Source organism: Onychostruthus taczanowskii, unplaced genomic scaffold (genome assembly GCF_017590055.1).
Source record: "Onychostruthus taczanowskii isolate IOZ18803 unplaced genomic scaffold, ASM1759005v1 scaffold87, whole genome shotgun sequence".
NCBI lineage: Eukaryota > Metazoa > Chordata > Aves > Passeriformes > Passeridae > Onychostruthus > Onychostruthus taczanowskii.
The window spans coordinates 1,065,499-1,080,067 of NW_024506662.1; the positions used below are offsets into that span (position 1 = coordinate 1,065,499).

Here is a 14,569-nt window from a genome sequence, read left to right on the forward strand (position 1 = left end):
AGAAGGATATGTGGAGCTGACCTCTTGGCAGGCAAATGACTACTGCACAAATGAAGCAGCATCTGGGCAAGGGGAAAAAAATTCTTTCTCTTAAAAAATTAATGCATAAAATTGTTGAGATAGTGCAATGATGCATCAAGTCCAACAACCTGCACAAGCACTTTTTTTATCAGCGTACATGTAGTATGTGTTCAAGTAGCATGAATTGCCTTTCTGTACAGTGAAGAACAATCCATTCAGCATCAAATTTAGAATGCACCCCCTCTCTGTTCCTCCCAAGTGTACTGGCATTTTTGAACTCCAGATTGGATGGAAATATTTCAGTTTTGAGTTGTAGATTTCCTGAATACAATAGCTGCTGGTGTGACCCTTTAGTATGGTTTACTGCAGTCTGAGGCAAGAATTGAAAAAAATCTGCTGTGTGAATAATAAAGACAAAACAAGAATCAATAATGTATTTGTTAAAAAGACTAAACTAAGTAGATTAAATGTGCCAGACATAGTGTCTTGCTTTTTCACCCAACCTGCCCTATAACTTTCTTCCTCATATGTCTTTTGGGGAAAAAAGATAAAATAACATCTTTATTTCCTTTTTTTTTTCTTCTTTCACAAGGAGTAAGTATATATTGTTTCAGCTGATTATGTGCTCTTAGGAAATCTTTGATTTCCCCTGGAGAGGAGATAAGAACAGTGCTTCAGTAGAAATAATGTCAGATAGTTTTGTTTGTTCTTGTACGTGGATGGCCTTCCCCAAATACTCTGTTGGTTTTAGATAATCCAGCTAGGTCTTTGTGTTGCAGCTGCTAGAGCAATTGAACATGGTGGAAGTGATTTAAAGGCTAGAGTTGGGCTGGCAACGCTGTCTGTGTTCTTTATGTAATTTTGGTTTTTTTTCACTATTGCCTGTGCATGTTTTATTCCTCTGAAATTTCTCAGACTTTCTGTGCTGCCATTTTCCTTCCTTTTGCTGTGGTGGCTTATGTCCATTTCATACCTGTGTTTCCCCTAGTTCTTGTAACTCCTGTCGTGCTGTGCTGCCTGTTCGAGACTAAGTACTGAGAGCTCCAGCAAAGCCAGTAGCCCTGATCTTTTCTCTAACATTCAGCCCTTCTTCTCAAAATCATACTCCCCGTCTTCCAGCAAGAGGTTCCATGCTCCCTCCCTCTCCTCCTCTTCCTCCACCTCAGTCTGCTGCTCCTCAGTGCATTTTCCTGGCTCCTGCTGTCTGCGCAAAGATCCGCCAGCAAGAAGAGTGAGCCTCTCATGTCAGTTCCTACCCTTTCTCCCCCTGCCCAGCCTGTGGTGGCAGATATATCAGCAGACATCCAAAGCTCAGCAAGGAGTGGCACATCAAGAATATCTGCTTCAGATAAGGCTTCAATTAGAGCCTGCAATCAATAGCAAAATGCCATGAGGAGCAGCGCTTGGCAAGGTACAGAATCATTACTTTGTTCCCACTGCTGAACAGATCATCCCTTGGTGCTTAGAGACAGTGTGTGTTAAGGAGGGTTTGGGATAGTGTCAGTGTAGGTTGAGGAGGTCCAATGCCCTGGACCACACATTTCAATAGCAAGTACAGTTTCAAGTGGAATTCAGCGCGTGTGGGTGCATGGGGGTTGGTTTGGTTGGGTTTTATTCTCCTGTGGCATCAGCAAGACATTTTAGGAAGGTAGGATTGATTCCTTACACTTAGCTGCACTTGAGAACAACAGGACATTTTTATTTAAATCAGTGGGTAGAATAAATATTTAACCGTGTTGGAATTGTAACTCCACCGAAGCCAATATCCCATTGCTGTGCAATTCAGTGTATGATGGGAGATTTCACAGCTGACTTGTGCTTAACACTTTGTTTCAAATTACTTTGGCTGTATTATGTTGCCACCCTAAAACCCAACTTGCTTGTTATATATGGCACAATAGAAGATTTAATACTCTGCATTAGGAAGCTCATGTACACTTTGAGATCTTTTTCAATTAACATTTCTTTGTACAACAGTTGTTTCTGGAATAGCAATTCTGGTTATGGTATAAAGTGTATTTAAAGGAGAATGATGTGTTTGAGCGCAGGAACAGCTGCATACGTGTGTTTAAACAGCTGTGTACTTTACACAGACATTGCATATACACTCTCATAGGCAGATTTTATAATTGCAAAACTACCTGTGTGTGTAGATCTTCTTGCATTTGCATTGTGTAGGCTTTCTCCTCCCATAGGAGAATGCTAATGGCCAGAGCAGTGGGATCTTTTTGCTTTTAGTGTTGCACTGGTGTCTGTCTGCTCTTTCCCCTACTGTGCTCATCTTGAAGCCTAATTTTCTGCTTGGGCATTAGAAATTCCCTGACAGACAGAAAAGCTCCATCACACAGCGCAGCAAACAGCACAGCTACAAAGCAGTTTTGCTTCCCAGAGTCTCCAAGTATTGCTTGCTATGTTTTTATTACAAGACTGCCACAGAATCCATTTCTCCATGATGTATACCCTGCAAGCATACTCCTTTACAAATGCTGGAAAAGTGAAACCAAAACCTAGACTTCTAATAAAAAAAAAAATCTACTACTACTGCAGAAGAGTGAAATTCTTACACACATGCAGCTCCCCTTCAGAACAGCATTATGACACTTCTTGCAGCAAGGTACTCGTAGGGGAGCACTGTTCCTCCTCAGTAGTCCAAGTGTAAATGCATTTTCACTAAAACCTTTCCCCCCTTCCAATGCTAATAAGTATCAAACAACTCAGTAAACTTAAAATTTAATTTTTCTTCAGAGGAATCTTTAGACTTACTGGTGCAAGCCTCTGCTCACATGACCTATATGATTACAGTGCAAGTCTCTGTTCAGCTGACACTTGTAACACAGTTATATGGCAGCTATTTTTCCAAGGATATCAACATGGCAGAGTGTGAAGTGAAGCATGGTGTGATATTGTGTAATTCAGAGAAAACAGCTGTGACCTAGTTCATCTTGCATTGTAGCCACCTTTTGGCAAACAGTTTATTTCAGCCGCAGCCCTAAGCTGAGCCCAGATATACAACAGAGGAGCACCTGAGCTGTAGATGGTGCAGGTGAGTTGATGTGCTGATCAGACAAGAGGCCCCTGTCAGCCAGCACACTTCTCCTGACAAGCCAAAGCTGATCAAGCCCTGTTACCAAGAGAATCCATGTATCTTGACCTCCAACTTGTCTTTATTTTACTGGTTTGTGTGAGTTTCATCATTCTCCCTGGTGCCAGCATTGACCCTGACTGACTTAACCAGGGATCCCTGTCTTACCCATTGCATTTCTGTGGATGAAGAAAGGCTCTCCCTTATTTCAATTCTGTACCAGCTTTGTGTCACTGTATCAGAGCAGAAAAGTTCTTGTGAGTTTCTTTATTAACCACCTTCCACCAGCTGCATCTGTCATGTCAGTTGAATGCAAGTGGAAATGTTTCTTCAGGAACTGCACGTAGTTTTCTGTTGCTGCTGAATTTTTTCACTCAAGGAAAAACTTTAGAGGTAGAGGTTTGTACCTTTCTTGGGAGCAATTGAGAAGCATATAATGATTTCTTCATAATAATGTTTTGTTTATGCATTTTGTAAATGTCTTATTTCCCCTTCTTTATTTTACATGAATGATAATTAATTACTGTAGCACAGTCTGTGAAGGATGCAGTGAATTGGGGCAGCTTTGTTTCTTGGGTAACAGAAAGGTTACTGGCTTTTCACAGTACTTAATTCCCCTTTCTTAGAGTTAGTTTTTGAGTGGATAGCAAATAAGGTTTTCTCTGGCTGAATGAGTTCAATAAGGCAAGGTAGGTTATTTAGCAGAAGATTCATGGCTCTTCAGTTTAGTCTTCAACATAGCTGATCCAAATGAGGGTACTTTCTTTCCAAGTTATGAGAGTCCACAAAAAATGATCAAGGTAGGAACTTTGTTTATCCAATCACTGTGTGACAATGGTTATTAAAAAAAAAAAAAAAAGAAAAAGAAAAAGAAGAATGAGTGAAAAAAAGCAAAAAGCTCAAGAATAGCAATACAATAAGCTTTTTTGGTAGAATACTATCATCTCTTTCCAAACAGAATGGATTTACCATGGTAATGGGAATCAACATGAATTCATGAGTGAACTCATTTTGACTACTAAAATATATCTCTGACAAGATGATTATATGGGATCACTTGCAAGATTATCTGTTTATTTCACAGCTGAAGGACAAGTGGATGTATTGAGTTAACCCTACCTCAGGCATGCTGGGCTGTGCATCTTATTTGTTCTCTTTTATTTCTAAGCACTGTGATCTGCGTTGCCAATAGCTGGCCTTAACCCACATGGCCATAATGAAGCGCAGTTATTTATGTGTTGGTTGCGATTCAGAAGGTATTTACAGTACCAACAATAATATCAGGTTTCAGAACATGTATGGAATAAATTCGAAGTACCTTTTTTCCCTTTTTTCTCTTCTTTCCCACTTACTTCCTTTATAGCATCTTTGTATTCCATGCCATCTGGTGCTGATGATTCCCACATAGCAAGTACTTGATGCACGGTGGAGATACCCTGTCATACTGACTGCAGAGATGGCCTTCAATACAGTCCCCCAGTTTAAAAATGTGACAAGCTACTATTTGGAGAGCATAATTTATATATCTGTAAACATACTGACAAATTTATAAACTTAAAACATGGAAGTTTTTCCATTTTAACAGTCTTGTTGATTAAGCTGTGGGACTCAGGGTTGATTTTAGCACACAGGAACAGTCTGCAAACTGTTACATCTTGATATATGCACAAATATGCCAGTGTAGATATTTTTCTGAGAAAAATATGAAAATACATAATGATTATTTGTGTTGATGTGCATTTGGTTATTTTCGTGATTTGCTTCAAAATTAAACCATTAAAACTGCCAAATAAGAATATTAAGCCCGTGACGAACCTTTTAGAATCCATAGAGGAGGGAACATTTTAAATTAATAAAAACCTGCCTAGCACTTAGGCTGTGGTAGCAAAAAAGGATATAGATCTTTTTTTACCAGGAAGGGTTGATTTACAGAAAACATTAGGCATCTCAGTTGAACTGATGAATTGTAATTCTTATTGCTACAGCTACTGAAGTGATTTTTCTGGATTGACATTTGCTTGTTAGTATTATAGCCCTCCTGTTATAATCTGTTATCTTAATCCTCAGGTAGATCATAATAAAGTTTGATTACTTAATACCTATGTTTTGTTAATGGGCTTTTCATGGAGAAGTGGCATTACCTGATTGTAAGTTAGACATCCTTTGTAAGATTGGATCAAGCCCAGTAAAAGGCAGATAAAGCTACCAGTATCTCCATGAAGTTCAGGAGTCCCTGAAATAGATTTCTGTTAGTTTTGTGTCTCAAAACCCTTTTGCTCTGTTATGCTTTGAAGAACATTGTGCAGGGCTGGAGTTGGACTCTGTGATCCTTGTGGGTACGTTTCAACTCAGAATACTCCATGATTTTGTGGACTACTGGTATATGTTTTTCTGATACTGCACAGATAAATTAGGCAGAGTAACAGACATTCAGAATTAGTAAATGTTTCTCCACTGAATCCCCCAATGCACAAAAGACTGAGCATTTACACAAGGGTGTCTAACAACAGGGAATTAATTGTGTATTTTGTGTATTTTGGTGAAACAGGATGACTTACATTCTTACCAGTTGCATTCCAGGGAAGAAACACGAAATGTAATGGGAATGTCAGTGTGTATCTTTTGTTACTGTCTTAGTTCTCCTCCACACTCTTGTCCTCTAAAACAGCACATTTATTTCATATCAGATACGCCCAAATCATTCTGCCATATCTTATCATGCCTTTGTAGGAAAATTATGGCCATGATGTCTGCAAGGATTGTCACAGCCTAGAGCTTGCTTTGCCAGCTGTTTCACAGGTCAGGGTTACAATTTCCAGGAATAAGTTGGTAAAGCCCTGGAAAGAGTTGCAGATCTTGTAAGTTTGAAGACCTCTCAAAGCTTTCCTAGGCTGTCACTGTGGGTAGTATCCATGCAAAGACATCCCAGAAGCAGCAGAGTTCAGATGAGGTGTACTTTATGTGGTGGTAGCAAGGTGCACACCCTCGTTCCTACTCACGTGGAAGGCTTGCACCCACTGTGCCATCAGCTGTGGTGATGAAAGCTGTGCTGTAAAGGGTGGCTTCTAAACTCAGAGGGGCACCAGAGGAGTGGCTGCTCATATCCAGGATTTTGCTGTACTTGAGAAGCTGAGATCCTGGTAATGGATGGTGAGATGTGATCAGTTGGCACTGCAAAATGCAGATGGTGGCAGTAAAATTGTCATTTGCTGAAGCAGCTCCTCAGGAAGCGGACACAGCCTGCTCTGTTTTTTGGTATAGCTGGGTATGTTGCCGAGGTGTCCGCTGTGGCAGTGGGGGATGTAAAAAGCTCAGTCCAAGTTGGGTACCTGTGTCTGTGGGTCGGTGCACTTTGCCACACACCTGTCCATGACATATGACCTGCCAACCCTCTCTTTTTCTCCAGGCAAATAAACACAGTGAAGTCCTGTACCTCATGGCCAATGTGTGCTTTTTCTGTGCCCTTGTCCTTTTCAGTATGCTGGAGGAGCGCTCACTGCAGTAACATGGCCCAGTGTCACTCATTACTTTACCTGTTTTATCTTTTGTGAAATTGAGCCTTTAGCCAGAATTGCCTGAGCTGCTGCTCCAGCAGTCAGTAAACTGTGAGGCATCTCGAGCTCATTTCTCTCAAGTAATTTGATTCCCACGTGCTTCCTGAGATTGCTTTTTCACTGAAAGTGGGAAAGAGAGGGTGCAGATGGGAGCAAACCAGAAATGTTATGGCAGGCAAATGTAGGCTAGAGATAAAAACAATGCAAAAGCATGTTTTAACAGATCCCATCTTGCTTTATCTTCCTTTAACCAAGTCCTATAAACAAAAATATTTTTCTGTTTGAGAATCAGAGACACAGGGGCTTTTGTGCTGGTGCAAGGTTTGCAACAGGAGGCTAATTCCATCCTGCTTCTGCATATAGTCAGTAAGATAATCCTTTCCATAAAATTTTCAGGAATGTGTATAAAATACTAATTAGATTATTCTCTTTGGGGAGTGGCCGATCATAAAAGGCTCTGATGGATTTTAGCGTATTTTCTGAAATCACACACAGAATTCAAAGCTGTTTATTTAGGTTGCTGAACTGTTTCCTTTACATTGTGGTGATTTAGTAGTAATTGAAAACCACTTTTCTAGATAAGGTTCTATTTAAGACTGGTTAGTATGGCAGCAGTTTCTAAACAGTGTACAATTTATGGAGAGAGTCTATACAATACCCAGTGCTTTATCACCATTTTGGCCAACTACCCTGCTGCAAGGGAGTGAAAAACAAGCCTGAAAAGTTAATCTTGCTGGAGGGAGAATTGTTCTGAAAATAAACCATTCAGTGCATAAACAATAGTATATCAGTTGTCTGAAATATGCATTTGTCCCTCTGCATGGTGTTCATTTTATGTCCAGGCAGAGCTACCACACTCAGGGTATGGAATTTCTATGTGAAAAAGCCCCAGTTTGTTAGCTAGGTTATTACTAATGTGAGCAGATGGTCTGCTCAGAGCTCTGTTATTTTGTATTATGAAAATGAGGCTGTTGGAAGTCCCCACTTTGGGTTTCGTTAGTGGTCGTTAGTTGGTGTCATGAGACATATGCCTTGATGATATCAGCAGCATTATTAAATGTTACAAGAATTTATTTTCCCAGCTGCAATAGAAGTATCCACAGTAACATTTGTAGGGTCTAAGCTAGTTTTCTATCTTGGACTTGGTAACTATATTTTTAAGAAGTAAAAGTATGCTTTATTGAGAAATGTGTTCAAAGGAAGCACATGCTAAATGTTGGTTTTATCCAAAATTGACTATTTTACTTGTTTTTCTTGATGAATTGTTGTCATCTGTCACTTCAGAACAGTACACATGCTGCTGGAGAAAATCTTTGCAGAGTCAATTTACAGGGAGTGATGTTTTGGGAATGTGATTCTGTGGAGGGATTTTGGTTTCGGTTGGGTTTTTTCCTAATCTTGCATTGCACAAATTCTGAAAAAGGGTTAAAGAAAACATAAGTCAGCTGAAAATTTATAATTTTTTGCAGTATCTGTGTTTCAGTTTATGGTTCAAGGGTGATGTGTGATGTAAGAAAGGCTGTATCTGCACAGCTGTATGCCAAATTTCATGACTCTTTCTAACCCTGTTGCTTGCTTGTCCACTGTGCCTGCAGCTCCACCTCTTCAAAGCCTGTTCTGTTAATCTAACCTGCTGAGAGCAATTCATACAGCTTATGGGGTTTTACTTTTAAATCCTCACAGAAATGATTTGCTGCCCCCAAGTTAGGAATTTAAAGGAAAATTAAATTAAGGTGCCTAAGTAATAAAAGCATCCATGGATTTGATAGGTAGAAACCATCAAAGCAAAAAGTCTGTATCCCTGGAAAGAGTTTTGTTACTGTTTAGTGCTGGGGGGGAATTACTATTGCTAATGTATCATGCAACATAAGGTCTTAAGTTCATATGCTTATGCTTTGTGAATTCTTTAATTTCCAGAGTTGTTTGTTATGATTCAGGTCATAAATTGAGAGATTTACAAATCAAGCATTTCTCTTTATAAGGCTTATGGCACTGGGGTCATAGTGTGGTATAGTTTTGCTGACAGATGGATTAAAAAAAAAGAAAGCCTTAAGAAAGCCCTTATGCCTTAAGAAATGTCTGAATTTTTCTTGCTGCCATGAAATGTAAGTCTAGTATTTGTTACTGTGATGTATGTGTTGAATGCTTGCCTGCCTAGTGTGACACATGTATAGCTCTGTATTGTTTCGTCTTCTCTTGAGCAGTGGACTTTTCTTAACTAGAGTCAAGGAAAAAAAAATCCAATAAAGCATTGTTGTGCCCATTTTCAATTTATTTAGCTGGGCAAAAATGTAACAGATGTTGCCTAAAACCTTTATACAAACCTGCGAAGAAGGGAATTGACCAACTGTAATTCCAAAATATTTTAAAGAATAGGAAGATAAAAAGCCCAGATTTTTATTTTCTTGTATAGAAAAGAAATGATACCTTTTATTTATCTCCCATTTCTTCTCTTTTTTAGGTTTTCCAAATGAGCCTGCTGCTGTCATTGCCCTTAGCACTATTAAGGAATGGTTAAGCAAGAATCACAATGAGGTATGGAATAAAATAATTTTTTTTTCAAATTTCTGTTTAAGGTTATGGTCTTTGACTCCAAAACTGTGAAAAGAGTAAACATAGGCTTGAACCTTGAAGTCTTTTATTATTTAGTCTTAAGACCAGTAAAGTCAGGTCAGGACAGTATAGCCAGGAGAAGATTTTTTATATCTAAAAGCTATACCAGAATTCAAAGGAAATACCTTTGTTTGAAACCATACTGTGCATTTCCTGTGCATTGTAATCTTTCCTGGCAAAGCAGAAGACTGTTCTCTTCCAAAGCTGTTTCTGAGTATCAGAGTTTTTGGGTAATAATGAGGAGATTCTTGGAAAGGAAGTGTGCATACCAGTTGTCAGTGGAAACGGCCACCAAAGGTCAGTGGTGTTCCAGAGGTCACTTTACAGTGGAGAGCTGTAGGTTCCTATTTTGTGTTTTCAGTAATTTTTTTGTTTGCTTACTGTTAAGTGTTAATTTTCCCAGAAACACTCACTAATTTTTAGTAGTACTGGTCATCTCCCAGTGGCAACGTGAGTGATTATTTGTACAAGACAAAAATTGCTTTTAACAGAATGATCTGCATCACTCCCCTTTCCAGTGTTTGCCTTTCTCTGTTCCTAGTGTTGGATTGGAGAAGTGCAGCAAAAAAAGGGCAAAACAAAAAAAAACCATCATGTCTTAAACTGACAGTCTACCTGTTTCCTCATGATGATAGCCAGCAGATGCAGACTGTTAAGTTGTTTGTTATTTTGTCTGAAAACATTGAGCAAAGCATTCAGTGGAGAAGCACTGCATACAAGGACATAATTAGTAATATATTCCTCTAGCAATATATTCATGGAGCCTATTTTTTCCCAAGAATCTGGTATGTCAGGGTATGAATTTAGCAGGGTTTTGTGGTTTTGTTTGGATTTTTTGCCAAATTTTGATTGAAAGGAAGTAATATGTTGAGATTTGAGCGGTGCAGTTGAGGTTTTCAAACCTGGAGGTGCACTAAGGAGGGCATACCTGTTTGGACACTGATTCTTTGCAGCACTGAGTTGGTTGATGTGGCTTTTGCTGCTGTCACAGTTGCTTCCCACAGCTAGAAAGCTGAGCAGTGAAGCAGGAGTTTTGGGTGGACAGACTTGATTAACACTATTAGGGTCTAAATCTCATCAGCTTAGCCCTAAACTTACATTTTGAGATCTTGTCTTTTTGTAATTTTAATCTTGATGTGTAAGGTTAAAACCAATATGTTTGTGGTGTTTACCATCTTATAATTTCTCCTAGCTTCATTTTTAACACACAATTTAAAAAAATAGGCTAAAAGTTTTGGTTTTGGTTTTTGCTCCAGAAATAAGCTTTTCTTCCTCAAAAGCTGAGTCTGTATTGTGTATACACCTCCTGCCTTACTCCTCCCAAACTCCAATTTAACCAGAATTACTTGTAAATAAGTAGCTGTCGTTTATAATATTTGGACAGTAAAAGGAGCCCAGGCTGTCCTAAATACAAAGCAATTATTTAAAGTTATCCCACTCATCTTATACCACTGTTGTTTTTTCAATTTGCACTATTACAGATCATAGTTGTTATCTTAAATGTGTTTTTCTTAACATCCTGAATCCCAGCCTTGCCAAGCTGAGGTCTCACTCTGATGTACTTGAAGACATATGGGTGGTGCAATTATTGCATATTACTGATGATGATGATGACTCAGAGCTGTTCCCCCAGAGTTTTTGTTGATTTTGAAAGGAAGTGGAGTATTAGGTTTCTCTCAAGATAGATTCTGAAGGTTTGGTTATCCACAGCTTTGTACTTTCTCACATTAAGCTTACTGTCTTCCTAAAGTTTTTCCACAATCCATTGGCTTAAGTTTTAGATTGTGGCTTACTGACATGTTTTACATGTCGTAAACAGGACAGCAGCAAAATAAAGATACTTTATTTTATTGGAGACAGCAGTAACTTGTGCAGTAAAAGGGATCTTTGGGAAGCATACAGTTACTGGGTTTCTGTCATTTAATGCATATAGCAATGTGAGCATAGTTACCTGGTTTAAAAGAACTGATGTAGCTCTGTGCCAGGTGTCAATCTGATCCATTTTATATTTTTATGGAACCACAGAATGTTTTGCATTGTAAGGAACCTTGAAGAGCATCTAATTCCAGCCCCTGCTATAGGCAGGGATGCTACCCACCTTACCAGGCTGCTCAGGGCCCCATCCTGGCCTTGAACACTTCCAGGGATGTGTACACTTAATCCCTTGGACTAGATTTTTTGTTTTGTGTAGTAATATTATACATTAACCAAGCTTTTCCCCAAAGTATCTCATCATACAGCAGTGGAATTAAGAGGACTTTCTGTGCTTAAATACGGTCTCCTCTTGTTGCACTCAGCCATATGATATAGTCCTTTCTACAGAGTTCTGTCTTAAAGACAGATCAATTCCCACTACACCCACTGGATATTTAAATTTTCTAGTCTGGGAGCAAAACCTCTAACGATCTGGCATGAGGGCAGCTTTTTAGGGTGCTGTCTGCATCTCTTTCCTGTTACCACTGACCAAACCTGCTCTCTGGTACTGCCTGTGCTGTCAGGATGAGTTGGTGTGTCCTGCTAACAGCCTCTCCTGAACAAGAGAGGCCTCCTACACTTGCCTCTGCCAGAGTTAAATTAATCAAAGTCAGCTTCTTTCCCTCAACCTTTGTTCTGCAATCTGCCTTGCCTGTGAGAAGGTTCTGCTCCTTTAGTCCCAAAGGTGTCTGGCAGCCAGTTATACCCTTGGACCTAACCACTCACTAAGGTCTCAAACTCCTTGACTGTAGAATGTGAATTGACTGATTGAATTCAAGAGGTTTTAGTGCAAGATAGAGAGCATGCTCACCAGGGAATCTGCCTCCATAGCAATATACCTGGCAAAAACAGGTAGGTGAATAAGATGGAAAGCGAACAAATTTCCAAGTCTTTTGTTGTACTCTACAGCAGCCATTTCTTGTCTGCCCTCCAGCAATCCAGGAATCTGTGACAAATTCGGGAAAGATAAGGCAATATTCTTGTTTTTACCTCTCTACCTTTCTGTAGTACTTCTTTCCTTTGATGCTATAATGAAGATTTTTTAGATATTTATATTAATTCCAAATATAAATAAAGCAGTTGCTATATTCCTTATTCAGCCCAGATGCCCGAAAATGTAACCTGAATGACTTCTGCAAGCTGAGTTAGAGTGCTACAAATTTCTCTGTCATAGTATTTAAAAGACAAGTGATTTGCATTTAATAAAAGGTTTTCTTATCCAAGCCTATGGTTGTGCTTGACCCCTCAGGTGTTTGTATAAAAACTTATTAGCATGCTTAACTCTGATGTCACTTAGATGAATGTCTCATTACCATGCAAATGGAGTTAGCTGATTTCTGAGGTTAATTGTTACAAAACAACAGAGAGGTATTTCTATTGTAATTTACTCAACACACAGCCACCACAGTCCAGCAGCCTAAAACTCAACTGCATAAAGTTGTCTGGGAAAAACAACCATATTTTAAGCAGTGGTTTGGACTCAGTTTTGCGTAGCAGCAGCACCCTTCCACTCTTGAAATGAAGCCCTTAGTCAAACTAATCTCTGGCCATGCTTTACACCAAGGTTTGCTGACTTGCAGCCAGGGGGACAAATCTAGTTTAGAAGCTGGTAAATGATGTTATGCTGTAAGTGTAGAAATCCCTTGGAGCAAACTCCCCAGCATGGCCTCAGTCAGCAGTAGTGGTTAATTTACTGCAGACCACCTGGGCTATCTCCTTAGCAAACTGTGTTTTCACTTTGCACAAAGTGCTCTAGAGGTTTAATAGAATTCTTCAGAGCACAAAATAGAACTGGAGTTCACTCTTTAGGAAATTACACCCTAGGATTCATTTTTAAATGCACATTAAGCTTTTTAAACAGGTCAGAATGTTTGTTTCTGGGATAATTTGGCAAGGTTTGAGGTGTTGCCAGGTGATTTCCTGTAACTCAAAAACATTATGACAACTTTAAATACTGGACCCCCTACATTATTGGGGGTGATGGGGAAAGGGTTATCTTTGGGTTTTTGTGGCAGATGTCTAGAAATGTTTGCAATGATATAAATTATCTACTTCTGCTTTGTTATGTTTCTCAAAAGGGTGAAAAATAAAAAGACCTCAGCGTGTGCCTCATCGTACAGTACAGAGACATGAAAAGCCTCAGGACTTTTTCACTGCTCAAGAAAAGACTTTATTTTAACAGCACATTTAGTTCAAAGTATTGTTCTTTCTCTTGCACAATGTCTCACAACATTTAATACATGGCCTGGTAGAACAACTGGGAAGGTACAATGGCATTGTGGGTGCCATTGAAATAACTGATACAGATTAAAAGCACATAAATGAGAAATAAATAAACACATTCTTGATTCCTTTTCATTAGACTGATTGCTGAAGAGGGGCTTTTTTTCTTATTTTGCCTGAAGTGAGACTTAGGTCCTTGTCTGTTAGCAGGCAGTTATATATCATCACACATCAAAAAAAAAATGAACATTTCCAGCAAAGCAGGATGACCCAAATCCCAGTCCAGCTGAAATGAGTGGAACTCTGTTTTAATGGGGGTGGGAAAGTGGTCAGGATCACATTTGCTATACTCCTTCTGACAAAAATGTTCATGAGGAAACCCCTGTTTCTCTAGTTAGAAGCACTCCAAGATGGGTGCCCTGTACTTGTGCTTCCTTTGGTGTTGTGCTCCATCCAAATATGATATGTGGGGGCATTTTCCACTACTAAGGTAGCTAAAAGTAGGATATCTCATGCACCTAAAATGGTGCTGGGTTCTGGTGACCAGTTTGGAGAGAGATACTGTGATGTGCAGCTATTGCCTGGGAGGGCAGAGCAAAGGGAGCTGCCACTGCTCTCTATTGCACAAAGCAAGCTTGCCTGAAAGATCATTTAAACATTAATTTTATTTTGTTTTTAATTTCTCTAACCCCCTTCTTTTTGTGGTCTCAGCAATCTAATTCTGGCTCTTCATTCTTCAGAGACAATTAAACAAAGTGGCATCTTGAGATGAGGTCTAGGCTTTATCTCTGCAGAAGGATGCAGATGGAGACAGCATGTCTTGGAAAATGTTGCCTGATGCAGTTCCATTTAATGTAACTTCAGTTAGATTTCCCTAGGGCAGAGCAACTAACTTTCAACATGTATTCCAGAAAGGAGTGCAGTAGATAGCTGGCACTATTTAATTAATGAAAGCAAGTACAAAAAAAAATCTCCAACATGTATATTAATGCAAACAACTGCCCTTAAAGACAGCATGACTTTTACTTTTGATTTGTTAGTTTTCATGTTTACAGTTTTACAGTTGTCAACAAAACCATGTGAAATTTTGACAAAAATATAT

At 39.2% G+C, this 14,569-nt stretch overlaps 1 protein-coding gene across 3 annotated transcripts in view; it reads left to right on the forward strand.

Moving 5' to 3' along the window:
- MACROD2 (mono-ADP ribosylhydrolase 2) overlaps positions 1 to 14,569 on the forward strand; it is an 852,083-nt gene that overhangs the window by 587,602 nt on the left and 249,912 nt on the right. For all 3 annotated transcript variants that reach the window (XM_041425155.1, XM_041425153.1, XM_041425154.1), the window contains exon 8: positions 9,119 to 9,192. In XM_041425155.1, the coding sequence (XP_041281089.1) occupies positions 9,119 to 9,192 (74 nt within the window). The remainder of the gene's footprint in view (positions 1 to 9,118; positions 9,193 to 14,569) is intronic.